At 40.4% G+C, this 16,760-nt stretch overlaps 1 protein-coding gene, 1 long non-coding RNA gene and 1 gene segment (V, D, J or C); 1 reads left to right on the top strand and 2 right to left on the bottom strand.

The window, feature by feature from the left end:
• The window catches only part of ccdc177 (coiled-coil domain containing 177), a 110,053-nt gene that overhangs the window by 14,116 nt on the left and 79,177 nt on the right, over window positions 1-16,760 (top strand). The window lies entirely within an intron of this gene.
• On the bottom strand, window positions 7,086-8,571 carry LOC124072207. The gene is made up of 3 exons (XR_006845463.1): window positions 8,288-8,571; window positions 7,432-8,127; window positions 7,086-7,317 (listed from the first exon to the last, which is right to left on the bottom strand). It is a non-coding gene; the product is annotated as an uncharacterized LOC124072207 (long non-coding RNA).
• On the bottom strand, window positions 11,624-12,448 carry LOC124072202. The segment is given in 2 exon segments: window positions 11,624-12,056; window positions 12,218-12,448. Coding segments are annotated over 2 exon segments (390 nt in total).

A 16,760-nucleotide genomic window follows, 5' to 3' on the forward strand; every position in this document is an offset into this window, starting at 1 on the left:
TTTTAGCTTAAACCCTCCCAAGTCATTAGGTGGGTGGTGTCAGTGTGGATCCTACTCTTCTAGAAATTCTAATTCATGTTAACCACCTCTGAAACACCTCTAGCCTCAGTATAAAGATGTGAATAATGATGTGCTGAGGAGGGAACACAGGTGTAAGGGGCTGTGAGCTGTGATGATGAAAAAATGTGTGTGATGGGAGGTTTTTGTACTGAGGAGCAGTGACATGCAGCACTGTGTTAACTAGCAGCACAGAAGTACACTGCACTGCTGTTCAGTTTTTCAGTTGTTAATGTGCAGTTCTGGCCTTTTTCTGCACTTCCTTCAATCTTCACTTCCACTCCAGTCTCTGGATATCCAGTGCCTCCATACAGGTATCCCAGGAGCTGCAGTTGTCTGTTTGCTTGTTTGTACCAGAGGATTCTGTTATAGTTCTCTATACTGTGTGAACACTTTATTTTGGCTGTTTCTCCCTGACTGTTGTATATTTCAGGTGGATTCTGGTAGACTTGGTCACTGAGAGAGGAACCTGTTTGAAAAAGGATCAAGAATGCATGAGATAAAATACAAACATTAACATAAAAACTACATCAAACATGAAATAATGCAGTTCGCTGATGAAATATCAACTGTGTAGGAGATTAGCTGTACACAAGCAGATCTTTTTAATAAAATTTAATCGCCAGTGTTGAATGGAAAATTAAAAATAATTTTGATTTTACCTGACACCAGAATTGTATTAAAAGTAAAGCTTAGTAATAAGATGATCATGTTGTGTTCTCAGTGTCTGCGTATGTTGAAGAAATTAATCATAATTTTCCTGCTACTGTATGAATCATCATGTTTTCTTCAGTGTATCAGCAGTTATAATGATAATTTCCCACCTCCTCTTTTAGTAAACCCTCCTATCAGCAAATCATGATGACGTCATTATGTGGGTGGTGTCACTGAACTGTTTGACATGATCTCAGTATGAAGGTGTGATTAAAGACATAGCACCACCTACTGGAGGGAAGGAATACAGCTGCAAGAGGCTGTGAGCTGTAGTACAGACATGAAAACACTGTGATGGGAGGTTTTTGTACTGAGGAGCAGTGATGTGTAGCACTGTGTTAACTAGCAGCACAGAAGTACACTGCACTGCTGTTCAGTTTTTCAGTTGTTAATGTGCAGGTCTGGCCTTTATCTGCATTTCCTTCAATCTTCACTTCCACTCCAGTCTCTGGATATCCAGTGTTTAGGAACATGTATCCCAGGAGCTGCAGTTGTCTGTTTGTTTGTTTATACCAGTAGATTTGGTTATAGCTGTCTATGCTGTGTGAACACTGTATTTTGGCTCTTTCTCCTTGATTGTTGTATATTTCAGGTGGATTCTGGTAGACTTGGTCACTGAGAGAAGAGCCTGTAGAGAAATACAACATGAGTATTAATTTAAAAATGACTGAACTTAAAGACATAAAATATAAAATAATGCAAAAACAGCTGAAAGAGCAGCCATACATGGGACTGGATGTACACAGACATATTTTATAAACATACATTGAAAATGTGATTTAAGATCCCTGAAAACAATTTCAATAACATTACCTGACACCTGAATGGAGTTTAAAATAATGCAGATGAATAAGATGATCATTTTTTGCTTATTTTAAAGAAAATTTGATCAACATAAGATCATGAGTTTGTTGTTGCGATGAGTCAAAGACAAACTGAGTGTTTGCAACCTTCTTTTGGCCTGAACCCTCCCAAGTCATTAGGTGGGAGGTGTCAGTGTGGATCCTACTCTTCTAGAAATTCTAATTCATGCCAACCACCTCTGAAACACCTCTAGCCTCAGTATAAAGATGTGAGTAATGATATGCTGAGGAGGGAACACAGGTGTAAGGGGCTGTGAGCTGTGATGATGAAAAAAATGTGTTTGATGGGAGGTTTTTGTACTGAGGAGCAGTGACATGCAGCACTGTGTTAACTAGCAGCACAGAAGTACACTGCACTGCCGTTCAGTTTTTCAGTTGTTAATGTGCAGGTCTGGTCTTTATTTGCGCTTCCTTCAATCTTCACATCCACTCCAGTCTCTGGATATCCAGTGTTTCCTAACATGTATGCCAGGAGCTGCAGTTGTCCATCCTTCATTTGCTTGTACCAGAGGATTTGATTATAGGTGTCAATACTGTGTGAACACTTTATTTTGGCTCTTTCTTCTTGGTTGTTGTACATGTCGGGTGGATTCTGGTAGACTTGGTCACTGAGAGAGGAACCTGTTGAAAAGGCATCAAACCAAAACAAGAGACAGTTTGTAAGAATGAGCTCAGCACTTGGTTTGAGCTAAAATAACATAAACAGATGTTGTTCAGAACTTTTGATGACATTACCTGCAACAAGAAAGGTGTTAAAATGAATGTTTAGGAATAGAACGATCATGTTGTCTTTTGTGTTTGGTTATTTTGTTTGTTGGTAAGTTTATTGTCGATATGAAAGAAATCCACAGTGTATCAGCAGTTATACTATTTCCACCTTCCTCCTTGAGTAAAGCCTCCTATTGGCAAACGAACACAAAAGCATTAAATGGGTGGTGTCATCGTGCGTCCTCCTTCTCTTAACTGTCACAGAAACTATGTGGCCTTGGCTCAGAGTCAGTGTCTGATTAAAGACATAGCACCACCTACTGGAGGGTAGGAATACAGCTGCAAGAGGCTGTGAGCTGTAGTACAGACATGAAAACACTGTGATGGGAGGTTTTTGTACTGAGGAGCAGTGACATGCAGCACTGTGTTAACTAGCAGCACAGAAGTACACTGCACTGCTGTTCAGGTTGAATTTTTCAATTATTAACGTGCAGGTCCGATCTTTTTCTGCACTTCCTTCTATCTTTACATCCACTCCAGTCTCTGGCTTTCCAATGCCTCCAAACAGGTATCCCAGGAGCTGCAGTTGTCTGTTTGTTTGTTTGTACCAGAGGATTTGGTTGTAGTTCTGAATCCTGTGTAAACAGTTTATATTGGCTGTTTCTCCAGGTTTGTTGTACATGTCGGGTGGAGTCTGGTAGACTTGGTCACTGAGAGAAGAACCTGTTGAAAAATACAACATGAGTATTCATTTAAAAATGACTAAACTTAAGGACATAAAATGTAAAATAATGCAAAAACAGCTGAAGGAGCAGCCGTACATGAGACTGGATGTACATAAGCAATATTTATGAACAAATGAAAACAATTTTAATAATATTACCTGACACCTGAATGGAGTTTAAAGTAATGCAGATGAGTAAGATGATCATTTTGTGTTTGCTTATGTGGAAGAAAGTTCAATCAACATAAGATCATGAGTTTGTTGTTGCGATGACTGAAAGACAAACGGAGTGTTTGCAACCTTCTTTTGGCTTAAACCCTCCCAAGTCATTAGGTGGGAGGTGTCAGTGTGGATCCTGCTCTTCTAGAAATTCTAATTCATGTCAACCACCTCTGAAACACCTCTAGCCTCAGTATAAAGATGTGAGTAATGATATGCTGAGGAGGGAACACAGGTGTAAGGGGCTGTGAGCTGTGATGATGAAAAAAATGTGTTTGATGGGAGGTTTTTGTACTGAGGAGCAGTGATGTGTAGCACTGTGTTAACTAGCAGCACAGAAGTACACTGCACTGCTGTTCAGGTTGAGTTTTTCAATTATTAACGTGCAGGTCCGGTCTTTTTCTGCACTTCCTTCTATCTTTACATCCACTCCAGTCTCTGGCTTTCCAGTGCCTCCTAACAGGTATCCCAGGAGCTGCAGTTGTCTGTTTGACTTCTTGTACCAGAGGATTTGGTTGTAGTTCTGAATCCTGTGTAAACAGCTTATTTTGGCTGTTTCTCCAGGTTTGTTGTACATGTCGGGTGGAGTCTGGTAAACTTGGTCACTGGAAGTGGAACCTGTTGAAAAATACAACATGAGTGTTAATACTGGTGAATGAAAAATTTAATAACAGAAAATCTAAAATAATGCAAAAACAGCTGAAAAGCAGCAGTACGTATGACTGGATGTTCAAAAGCGGAATTTCTAATCACAATTTGTAGAAAATGTACTTTAAAATCAGGGAAAACAGTGTTGATGACATTACCTGACACCTGAATGGAGTTTAAAGTAATGCAGATGAATAAGATGATCATTTTGAGTTTTTCCTGAGTGTTTGGCTGTTTTGTAGAAAATTCAATCAAAATGAGATAATCAGTTTGTTGTTGTGATGAATGAAAGACAGAGTGTTTCCATCCTTCTTTTAGCTTAAACCCTCCCAAGTCATTAGGTGGGTGGTGTCAGTGTGGATCCTACTCTTCTAGAAATTGTAATTCATGTCAACCACCTCTGAAACACCTCTAGCCTCAGTATAAAGATGTGAGTAATGATATGCTGAGGAGGGAACACAGGTGTAAGGGGCTGTGAGCTGTGATGATGATAAAAATGTGTGTGATGGGAGGTTTTTGCACTGAGGAGCAGTGACATGCAGCACTGTGTTAACTAGCAGCACAGAAGTACACTGCACTGCTGTTCAGTTTTTCAGTTGTTAATGTGGATGTCTGGTCTTTGTTTGCACTTCCTTCCATCTTCACATCCACTCCAGTCTCTGGATATCCATTGCCTCCTAACATGTATCCCAGGAGCTGCAGTTGTCCATCCTTCATTTGCTTGTACCAGAGGATTCGGTCATAGTTGTCAATCCTGTGTGAGCAGTTTATTTTGGCTCTTTCTTCTTGGTTGTTGTACATGTCGGGTGGGGTCTGGTAGACTTGGTCACTGAGAGAGGAACCTGTTGAAAAGTCATCAAACCAAAACAAGAGACAGTTTGTAAGAATGAGCTCAGCACTTGGGTTGAGCTAAAATAACGTAAACAGATTCAGAACTTTTGATGACATTACCTGCAACAAGAAAGGTGTTAAAATGAATGTTTAGGAATAGAACGATCATGTTGTCTTTTGTGTTTGGTTATTTTGTTTGTTGGTAAGTTTATTGTCGATATGAAAGAAATCCACAGTGTATCAGCAGTTATACTATTTCCACCTTCCTCCTTGAGTAAAGCCTCCTATTGGCAAACACACACAAAAGCATTAAATGGGTGGTGTCATCGTGCGTCCTCCTTCTCTTAACTGTCACAGAAACTATGTGGCCTTGGCTCAGAGTCAGTGTCTGATTAAAGACATAGCACCACCTACTGGAGGGAAGGAATACAGCTGCAAGAGGTTGTGAGCTGTAGTACAGACATGAAAACACTGTGATGGGAGGTTTTTGTACTGAGGAGCAGTGACATGCAGCACTGTGTTAACTAGCAGCACAGAAGTACACTGCACTGCTGTTCAGTTTTTCAGTTGTTAATGTGGATGTCTGGCCTTTTTCTGCACTTCCTTCTATCTCCACATCCACTCCAGTCTCTGGCTTTCCAATGTTTCCAACCATGTATCCTAGGAACTGCAGTTGTCTGTTTGTTTGTTTATACCAGAGGATTTGGTTGTAGTTCTCTATACTGTGTGAACACTTTATTTTGGCTGTTTCTCCTTGGTTGTATATTTCAGGTGGATTCTGGTAGACTTGGTCACTGAGAGAGGAACCTGTTTGAAAAAGGATCAAGAAAACATGAGATAAAATACAAACATTATCATAAAAACTACATCAAACATGAAACAATGCAGTTCGCTGATGAAATGTCAACTGTGTAGGAGATTAGCTGTACACAAGCAGATCTTCTTATTAAAATTTAATTTCCAGTTTGAAATGGAAAATTAAAAATAATTTCGATGTTACCTGACACCAGAATTGTATTAAAACTAAAGCTTAGTAATAAGATGATCATGTTGTGTTCTAAGTGTCTGCGTATGTTGAAGAAATTAATCATCATTTTCCTGCTATTGTATGAATCATCATGTTTTCTTCAGTGTATCAGCAGTTATAATGATAATTTCCCACCTCCTCTTTTAGTAAACCCTCCTATCAGCAAATCATGATCAAGTCATGATGAAGTCATTATGTGGGTGGTGTCACTGAACTGTTTGACATGATCTCAGTATGAAGGTGTGATTAAAGACATAGCACCACCTACTGGATGGAAGGAATACAGCTGCAAGAGGCTGTGAGCTGTAGTACAGACATGAAAACACTGTGATGGGAGGTTTTTGTACTGAGGAGCAGTGATGTGTAGCACTGTGTTAACTAGCAGCACAGAAGTACACTGCACTGCTGTTCAGTTTTTCAGTTGTTAATGTGCAGGTCTGGCCTTTATCTGCATTTCCTTCAATCTTCACTTCCACTCCAGTCTCTGGATATCCAGTGTTTAGGAACAGGTATCCCAGGAGCTGCATTTGTCTGTTTGTTTGTTTATACCAGTAGATTCGGTTATAGCTGTCTATGCTGTGTGAACACTGTATTTTGGCTCTTTCTCCTTGATTGTTGTATATTTCAGGTGGATTCTGGTAGACTTGGTCACTGAGAGAAGAGCCTGTAGAGAAATACAACATGAGTATTAATTTAAAAATGACTGAATTTAAAGACATAAAATATAAAATAATGCAAAAACAGCTGAAAGAGCAGCCATACATGGGACTGGATGTACACAGACATATTTTATAAACATATATTGAAAATGTGATTTAAGATCCCTGAAAACAATTTCAATAACATTACCTGACACCTGAATGGAGTTTAAAATAATGCAGATGAATAAGATGATCATTTTTTGCTTATTTTAAAGAAAATTTGATCAACATAAGATCATGAGTTTGTTGTTGCGATGAGTCAAAGACAAACTGAGTGTTTGCAACCTTCTTTTGGCCTGAACCCTCCCAAGTCATTAGGTGGGTGGTGTCAGTGTGGATCCTACTCTTCTAGAAATTCTAATTCATGTCAACCACCTCTGAAACACCTCTAGCCTCAGTATAAAGATGTGAGTAATGATATGCTGAGGAGGGAACACAGGTGTAAGGGGCTGTGAGCTGTGATGATGAAAAAAATGTGTTTGATGGGAGGTTTTTGCACTGAGGAGCAGTGACATGCAGCACTGTGTTAACTAGCAGCACAGAAGTACACTGCACTGCTTTTCAGGTTGAGTTTTTCAATTATTAACGTGCAGGTCTGGTCTTTATTTGCGCTTCCTTCAATCTTCACATCCACTCCAGTCTCTGGATATCCAGTGTTTCCTAACATGTATGCCAGGAGCTGCAGTTGTCCATCCTTCATTTGCTTGTACCAGAGGATTTGATTATAGGTGTCAATACTGTGTGAACACTTTATTTTGGCTCTTTCTTCTTGGTTGTTGTACATGTCGAGTGGATTCTGGTAGACTTGGTCACTGAGAGAGGAACCTGTTGAAAAGGCATCAAACCAAAACAAGAGACAGTTTGTAAGAATGAGCTCAACACTTGGTTTGAGCTAAAATAACGTAAACAGATGTTGTTCAGAACTTTTGATGACATTACCTGCAACAAGAAAGGTGTTAAAATGAATGTTTAGGAATAGAACGATCATGTTGTCTTTTCTGTTTGGTTATTTTGTTTGTTGGTAAGTTTATTGTCGATATGAAAGAAATCCACAGTGTTTCAGCAGTTATACTATTTCCACCGTCCTCCTTGAGTAAAGCCTCCTATTGGCAAACGCACACAAAAGCATTAAATGGGTGGTGTCATCGTGCGTCCTCCTTCTCTTAACTGTCATAGAAACTATGTGGCCTTGGCTCAGAGTCAGTGTCTGATTAAAGACATAGCACCACCTACTGGAGGGTAGGAATACAGCTGCAAGAGGCTGTGAGCTGTAGTACAGACATGAAAACACTGTGATGGGAGGTTTTTGTACTGAGGAGCAGTGATGTGTAGCACTGTGTTAACTAGCAGCACAGAAGTACACTGCACTGCTGTTCAGGTTGAATTTTTCAATTATTAACGTGCAGGTCCGATCTTTTTCTGCACTTCCTTCTATCTTTACATCCACTCCAGTCTCTGGCTTTCCAATGCCTCCAAACAGGTATCCCAGGAGCTGCAGTTGTCTGTTTGTTTGTTTGTACCAGAGGATTTGGTTGTAGTTCTGAATCCTGTGTAAACAGTTTATATTGACTGTTTCTCCAGGTTTGTTGTACATGTCGGGTGGAGTCTGGTAGACTTGGTCACTGAGAGAAGAACCTGTTGAAAAATACAACATGAGTATTCATTTAAAAATGACTAAACTTAAAGACATAAAATGTAAAATAATGCAAAAACAGCTGAAGGAGCAGCCGTACATGAGACTGGATGTACATAAGCAATATTTATGAACAAATGAAAACAATTTTAATAAAATTACCTGACACCTGAATGGAGTTTAAAGTAATGCAGATGAGTAAGATGATCATTTTGTGTTTGCTTATGTGGAAGAAAGTTCAATCAACATAAGATGATGAGTTTGTTGTTGCGATGACTGAAAGACAAACTGAGTGTTTGCAACCTTCTTTTGGCTTAAACCCTCCCAAGTCATTAGGTGGGAGGTGTCAGTGTGGATCCTACTCTTCTAGAAATTCTAATTCATGTCAACCACCTCTGAAACACCTCTAGCCTCAGTATAAAGATGTGAGTAATGATATGCTGAGGAGGGAACACAGGTGTAAGGGGCTGTGAGCTGTGATGATGAAAAAAATGTGTGTGATGGGAAGTTTTTGTACTGAGGAGCAGTGACATGCAGCACTGTGTTAACTAGCAGCACAGAAGTACACTGCACTGCTGTTCAGTTTTTCAGTTGTTAATGTGCAGATCTGGTCTTTATCTGCACTTCCTTCAATCTTCACATCCACTCCAGTCTCTGGATATCCAGTGCCTCCAAACAGATATCCTAGGAACTGTAGTTGTCCAGTCTTCATTTGCTTGTACCAGAGGATTCGGTCATAGTTGTCAATACTGTGTGAACACTTTATTTTGGCTGTTTCTTCTTGACTGATATACAGGTCAGGTGGGGTCTGGTAGACTTGGTCATTGAGAGAGGAACCTGTTGAAATGATGTCAACAAATAAAATACAACAGTATACAATCATTAGGAATCCTAATACACATAAAAGTAAACAAATGCTCAACAGGAGTTTGAGATGATAACGTGTGATGATAATCTGATAAAATTGTTACATTACCTGAAACCAACATGGTATTAAGCGCTATGCAGAGGACGGTTATCATGTTGTGTTTCATGCCTGACGTTAACAACATATTTCTTCTTGGTATTGTGTTTTTTTCTATGTGTGTGCGCAGTTCTTCTGAATATGAACACCTCTCTTACTGGGTAAACCCTCCCATTAGGGGGAAAATATCTTTTTGGTTGGATGGTGTCATAAAGCTCTGTTCTCTTCCCGAACTGCTCCTAAACTCCGCAGACACACTATACTGCCCCCCTATGAAAGGAAACAAAACAACAATGAACTGAGATGAACCCTGATCCCCAAACAAATGTATGTGTTTGTACAGATTTCTGTAAGTCTTAATATAACACTTCGGCTGTAAGAGAAGAGGCATACATTTGTTTTAGTCATGTTTGTTTTTGTAAGGATTTACTTTTGCCTTGACAATTAAAGGTCCAATGTGTAGAATTTAGGCAAAGAAGTGCAATGAAATGTTCATGTAATATATAATATCAACGCCTCAACCATTAATGTGACTTACAATCTGCTTTTGAAAATACATAATGCAGGGATATTTTATATATAATGCACAAGTTGTGTAAGGCTGAAATTGTTTTATAAACACTTTTTCCAGCACTCTTTCTTTCCTGAAGGAATTGATTTTATAGTTCAGTGTAATTTAATAAGAATTTAATTATAATTTAACATAGTCTGAAGATAGCAGAAAAATGACCATTAAGGCAAGTATGAACTGCACAAATACAGCGAACTGTCTGGTTACAGTATAGACGAGCACATATGGCGTTCAGTTTATTTTATGTATTGTAATCCTTGAAAAGCATTTCTCAGCCATATTTTGAATCTTTTTTTTCCCCACAGCTGCTATTATCAGAAATAATACTGGATTTTAGCAAAAATCCTTAAGTTTAGTTACAAACAGTCAGATATCAGCAACAGTGTTAGTCTAGAGCTCCCCCTGTCGTCCATCAAAGTGACTGTTATCTTTTGTCTGCATTGGTTTTTGTGCAGCTGTCCAAGTCACCTGCATCACTGTGTTGACTCACAGCACAAAAATACACTGCACTGTCACCAGGCAGCAGATTCTCCACTTTCAAAGATCCAGTCTGATAATCGTTCTTTGTTGCTGGAAATTTGTCTGCACTGAAGCCACTTTCATATTTATGTGGTGGAGTTGGAGTTGTAAGAACAATTAACCTCAGCGTTTTCCCTGGTGGCTGTATGTACCAGTACATCTGGAAAAAAGAAGCGTCCTTCGTGTGACTGCAGTTCATCGTGGCAGACTGACCCTCGTTCCTCCACAGTAGAGGGGTCTGAATGACTTCACTTCCATCGCTTAGCCCTGCAAGGGTAAATAAAACAAAAATGAATCACATGTCATGTTCCAAGACCAGCTGCAGGTCCACTGTGTGCTGACTGAAAGATCAACATAGGAGCATTGGTGTGAATTTAACAGCTTCTTCTGTCAGTCCTTAGCCTCATAATGTACAGTACCTGTACTACAGAGCAGAGCTACAGAGAGTCTGATCAGACCTGCTGCGATCATTACTGTATTCTTAACCAAATGATCTCAGAGACCAGAGTCACTGTCAGTCTGTGATGGGAGGTGGGAGATGTTCCAACAGAGATATGAACAGCTGCAGGTAGGAGTGTCGCTGTGTGATGAGATGTTCTGTGGTTGTTCTCGAGCTCCCCCTACAATCTAGCTGTTCGAGGGGTCCCCCTACAGTACATGAGATAATTAGCTTTGGAAACAGTGGTGCAAAGACTGCACTGGGGTTTTTGTTCAGCTTTCACATGTGTCTGTATCACTGTGTTGACTAACAGCACAGAAATACAAGCCTTTGTCTCCTGGCACCAGATTCTTCACTGTGAATGTCCCACTCTCAGCGTCAGGTTTGGTGGTTGAGAATCTCTCATCTCTGAAGTCTGGTTCAAAGTCAGGTTTGTTGTTTGCAATAGTGAAGACGATCTGCTTCATCGTTTCTCCTGGCAGCTGTCTGTACCAGTACATCTGGTAGTAGCTGCCACCCTTTTTGTGGCTGCAGTTCATTGTTGCGTTGTTGCCTTCATGCTTCCACAGTATGTCAGTCTGGGTCACATCACTCCCAGCTATTAGACCTGTGTGTGTAATAGTGAAATTTAGCAATTATAAACTTTCATTCAGTGTTCTGGATTTCATTCTTATCTGAAATTGCTTGCAACAGAGTAACAGTGAATTTTAAACTGAGGAAAAAACATGAAACAATAATTCAGTGTAAGTTTTCTGTTATAAACTATAAACTCTTTTTATTGTAAATTACCTGCAGTCCACAGCAAGAAGAGTGATGATATGAAGAGGTTTTGTTTGATAATAATGTCCATGTTCTGCTGGAGTCTAACATATAGAAGTTACGGAGATATGAAGCGCCGCAGTTCGAAGTGTCACTGCTTTAAAATTGTAAGTCTGTGTGTAAACAGGAACATGAGTGTTACTAACTGTCAGTGTTGTTATAGAAACAAGGCATGAAGGTGGGAGTGTCATTTGTGAGAATGTGTGGTCCTCGAGGTCCCCCTACAGTACGTGAGATAATTAGCTTTGGAAACAGTGGTGCAAAGACTGCACTGGGGTTTTTGTTCAGCTTTCACATGTGTCTGTATCACTGTGTTTACTAACGGCACAGAAATACAAGCCTTTGTCTCCTGGCACCAGATTCTTCACCGTGAATGTCCCATTCTGAACATCAGGTTTGGTGGCTGAGAATTTCTCTTTGCTGAAACTTCCAAAGTCATGATCTTCTATGCCAGCTCTAGTGAGGACGATCTGCTTCATCGTTTCTCCTGGCACCTGTCTGTACCAGTACATGTAGCTGTAGTCAACACTCTTAGTGTGGCTGCAGTTCATTGTTGCGTCTTCGCCCTCGTTTTTCCACAGTATGTCAGTCTGGGTCACATCACTTCCATCAGTCAGTCCTGAGTGTAAAAAGAACAGGAAAGAATTATAAGCGTTGAACATTGATGATGGGTTTTATTTCTTTTTTTCTTGTAATTTTCCAGACATCCACTGAGCTTTGACACACAGTTTCTTATGTCAGTTTTGATTTCAGCCATATTTGTCAGCCTAAGATGTTTACCTTCGTTCCAGAGCAGAAATAAGAAGCTGAGGAGACCGTGTTGGATAATGTCCATGTTTAAAGTCTCATGTACTGTAACTGTCAGTGTGAGAACTAACTGTGGTGAGGTGTGAGGAGTCACTGGTGGGCGTGTCTCTGCAGTGCGTGACGACCTCTGATCCCGTTTGCTGTCGTATTAAAACCAACGTGAGGAATCAAAGTGGAACGTGGAGTGTTTGTGGTCCTTGAGGTCCCCCTGCAGTACATGAGATAATCGTAAGGGCACACTGGGGTTTTTGTTCAGCTTTCACATGTGTCTGTATCACTGTGTTCACTAACAGCACAGAAATACAAGCCTTTGTCTCCTGGCACCAGATTCTTCACTGTGAATGTCCCACTCTGAACATCAGGTTTGGTGGCTGAGAATTTCTCTTTGCTGAAACTTCCAAAGTACTGATTTTCTAAGCCAGAGAAAGTGTAGACGATCTGTTTCATCGTTTCTCCTGGCAGCTGTCTGTACCAGTACATCTCGTTGTAGGCAGCACCCTTTGTGTGGCTGCAGTTCATTGTTGCGTCTTCACCCTTGTTTTTCCACAGTATGTCAGTCTGGGTCACATCGCTGCCAGCAGTTAGACCTGTTTGAACAGTAGACTGTTTAATGTTTTCACTTGTTGACCTAACAAAGCTTAAAGATTATAATGTTGCAGGTGCGTCATACCTTTAATCCAGAGCAAAAGTATGAGAAGAACACGTTTGATGATTTCCATGTTGTGCAGTTCAGAGACTGCAGCAGGTCTAACATAGCTGTCAGAGTAGGCAGAGATCTAAAACACTGCAGGTGGGGGAGTGTCATGTGTCATGTTCAGTCCTGTTAGCTTCTGTATTAAAATCCACACAGTGCATCAGGGAGGATTTGTGGTCCTTGAGGTCCCCCTGCAGCACATGAGATAATCGTATCAGCTCTGCTAACGGCACACTGGGGTTTTTGTTCAGCTTTCACATGTGTCTGTATCACTGTGTTGACTAACAGCACAGAAATACAAGCCTTTGTCTCCTGGCACCAGATTCTTCACTGTGAATGTCCCACTCTCAACATCAGGTTTGGTGGTTGAGAATCTCTCATCTCTGAAGTCTGGTTCAAAGTCAGGTTTGTTCCTTGCAGTAGTGAACACGATCTGCTTCATCGTTTCTCCTGGCAGCTGTCTGTACCAGTACATATGGAAGTAGAGAGCACCCTTTTTGTGGCTGCAGTTTATTGTTGCATTGTTTCCTTCATGCTTCCACAGTATGTCAGTCTGGGTCACATCACTCCCAGCAATTCGACCTGTGTGTAATATTGAAATTTAGCAATTAAAAACTTTCATTCAGTGTTCTGGATTTTATTCTTGTCTGGGATCACTTGCAACAGAGTTACAGTGAATTTTAAACTGAGAAAAAACATGAAACAATAATTCAGTATAAGCTTTCTGTTATAAAAGCTAATTTTATTGTAAATTACCTGCAGTCCACAGCAAGAAGAGTGATGATATGAAGAGGTTTTGTTTGATAATAATGTCCATGTTCTGCTGGAGTCTTACATATAGAAGTTACAGAGATATGAAGCGTCGCAGTTCGAAGTGTCACTGCTTTAAAATTGTCAGTCTGTGGGTAAACAGGAACATGCGTGTTACTAAAGGGTACATGAATTTTATTCATGAGCTGTAGGGGGCCCTGAACTGTCAGTGTTGTTATGGAAACAAAGCACGCAGGTGGGAGTGTCATTTGTGAGAATTTGTAGTCCTAGAGGTCCCCCTGCAGTATATGAGATAATTAGCTTTGGAAACAGTGGTGCAATGACTTCACTGGGGTTTTTGTTCAGCTTTCACATGTGTCTGTATCACTGTGTTGACTAACAGCACAGAAATACAAGCCTTTGTCTCCTGGCACCAGATTCTTCACTGTGAATGTCCCACTCTCAACATCAGGTTTGGTGGTTGAGAACCTCTCATCTCTGAAGTCTGGTTCAAAGTCAGGTTTGTTCCTTGCAGTAGTGAACACGATCTGCTTCATCGTTTCTCCTGGCAGCTGTCTGTACCAGTACATCTGGAAGTAGCTGCCACCCTTTTTGTGGCTGCAGTTTATTGTTGCGTTGTTGCCTTCATGCTTCCACAGTATGTCAGTCTGGGTCACATCACTCCCAACAGTTCGACCTGTGTGTGTAATAGTGAAATTTAGCAATTATAAACTTTCATTTGGTGTTTTGGATTTCGTTCTTATCTGAGATTGCTTGCAACAGAGTTACAGTGAATTCTAAACTGAGCAAAAAACATGAAATAATAATTCAGTGTAAGTTTTCTGTTATAAAAGATCTTTTTATTGTAAATTACCTGCAGTCCACAGCAAGAAGAGTGACGATATGAAGAGGTTTTGTTTGATAATAATGTCCATGTTCTGCTGGAGTCTAACATATAGAAGTTACAGAGATATGAAGCGTCGCAGTTCGAAGTGTCACCGCTTTAAAATTATCAGTCTGTGGGTAAACAGGAACATGCGTGTTACTAAAGGGTACATGAATGTAATTCATGAGCTGTAGGGGGCCCTGAACTGTCAGTGTTGTTATGGAAACAAAGCACGCAGGTGGGAGTGTCATTTGTGAGAATTTGTAGTCCTAGAGGTCCCCCTGCAGTATATGAGATAATTAGCTTTGGAAACAGTGGTGCAACGACTGCACTGGGGTTTTTGTTCAGCTTTCACATGTGTCTGTATCACTGTGTTTACTAACAGCACAGAAATACAAGCCTTTGTCTCCTGGCACCAGATTCCTCACTGTGAATGTCCCACTCTCAGCATCAGGTTTGGTGGCTGAGAATTTCTCTTTGCTGAAACTTCCGAAGTACTGATTTTCTAAGCCAGCTCTGGTGAGGACGATCTGCTTCATCGTTTCTCCTGGCAGCTGTCTGTACCAGTACATCTCGTTGTAGTTAGCACCCTTTGTGTGGCTGCAGTTCATTGTTGCGTCTTCGCCCTCTCTTTTCCACAGTATGTCTGTCTGGGTCACATCGCTGCCAGAAATTAGACCTGTGTATAATATTGAAATTTAGCAATTATCAACTTTCATTCAGTGTTCTGGATTTAATTTTTGTCTGGGATTGTGTGCAACAGAGTAACAGTGAATTATAAACTGAGCAAAAAACATGAAATAAGAATTCAATGTAAACTTTCTCTTATAAAGGTTCATTTTATTGTAAATTACCTGCAGTCCACAGCAAGAAGAGTGATGATATGAAGAGGTTTTGTTTGATAATAATGTCCATGTTCTGCTGGAGTCTTATGTGTAGAAGTTACGAAGATATGAAGCGTCTCAGTTGGAAATGTCACCGCTTTAAAATTGTCAGTGTAAACAGGAACATGCGTGTTACTAAAAGGCCCCCTACAGCTCATGAATTACACTCATGAGCTGTAGGGGGCCACTGACATGCCCAAGATGACATATGTTTTGATATCATCTTTAAAACAGATTGTGGAACATAGATCTGTACTGGCTTGACATAATAAAATGTGGGTACATTTTTGCATTTATGATGAAGTCTGAAGTCTTATTCAGTCATGAGGCAACATCCCAAACATTATGCTGTGCACATCAAAGCATTACAGTGAATGTCTGTGGGCCTCTTGCATGACGTCAGAGGGGGTTAGAGCTGAGTTAAAGAAGTTAAAATGAAATCCCAAAGGGTTGGTTTAGATTGAGGGCGGCTGCAGGTGTTCAAGACGTCTGAACGTTTTGTTCATCTTGGCAGACAAACAAAGGAGAGTTTTTGTATTGACATAAGGGGAATCTTCAGCACTGTGCTAACTGGCAGCACAGAAATACACACCACTGTCATCTAATGAAAGACTGGAAATTGTGAGGCTCGACTTTGTACGACCATCCCCATCAAAGCTGATCTTTCCTTTCACGTCGTCCTCGGGGTATGGGACGTTCAAGTTCAGATATCCCAGGAGCTTGAGAGTTTTATGTTTGTCTTGTTTGTACCAGAGAATAACTTGATAACTTGCGATGTTGTGTGAACAGTTGATCCCACTGACAACAGACTGAGCAGTTTTCTTTATGATGAAAGGAGGCGTTTGGAGGATGCTGTTGGTTTTAGAGTCACCTGTGGAACAAGCAGACAAGATTTTAAACAATGAAATCATTAGCTGTGCCACATGTTACTTTTTGGAATATTCTTGTGTTTCTCACCCTTATTTCCTGGCAGATGAAGAAAACAAAATATAAAGACCATGACGATCATGTTGACCAAGTTTAGATTTTAGACTCTACCATCAGCTTACTGTTACAGCACCTGTAGACAGGATTGCATCACCGTTAAGAGTATAATGAACAGAGGAGGTGTCAGAGAGGGACGGCGTCATCGCTTCATCAGAGGGGAGGGAGGAGTGCTGTCACCATACTGTACCTGATGATAGGGTCAGTTGTTTTTCTCCTTTCATTTGTTTAATGTCGCATGATTCTGATCTCCTCTGCAATCATATGAACCTTCTTACCTGTTTTTTTCTTTCTATTCTTCTCGTCATCTCGTTCTCT

The sequence above is a fragment of the Scatophagus argus genome, chromosome 15 (assembly GCF_020382885.2).
Source record: "Scatophagus argus isolate fScaArg1 chromosome 15, fScaArg1.pri, whole genome shotgun sequence".
NCBI lineage: Eukaryota > Metazoa > Chordata > Actinopteri > Scatophagidae > Scatophagus > Scatophagus argus.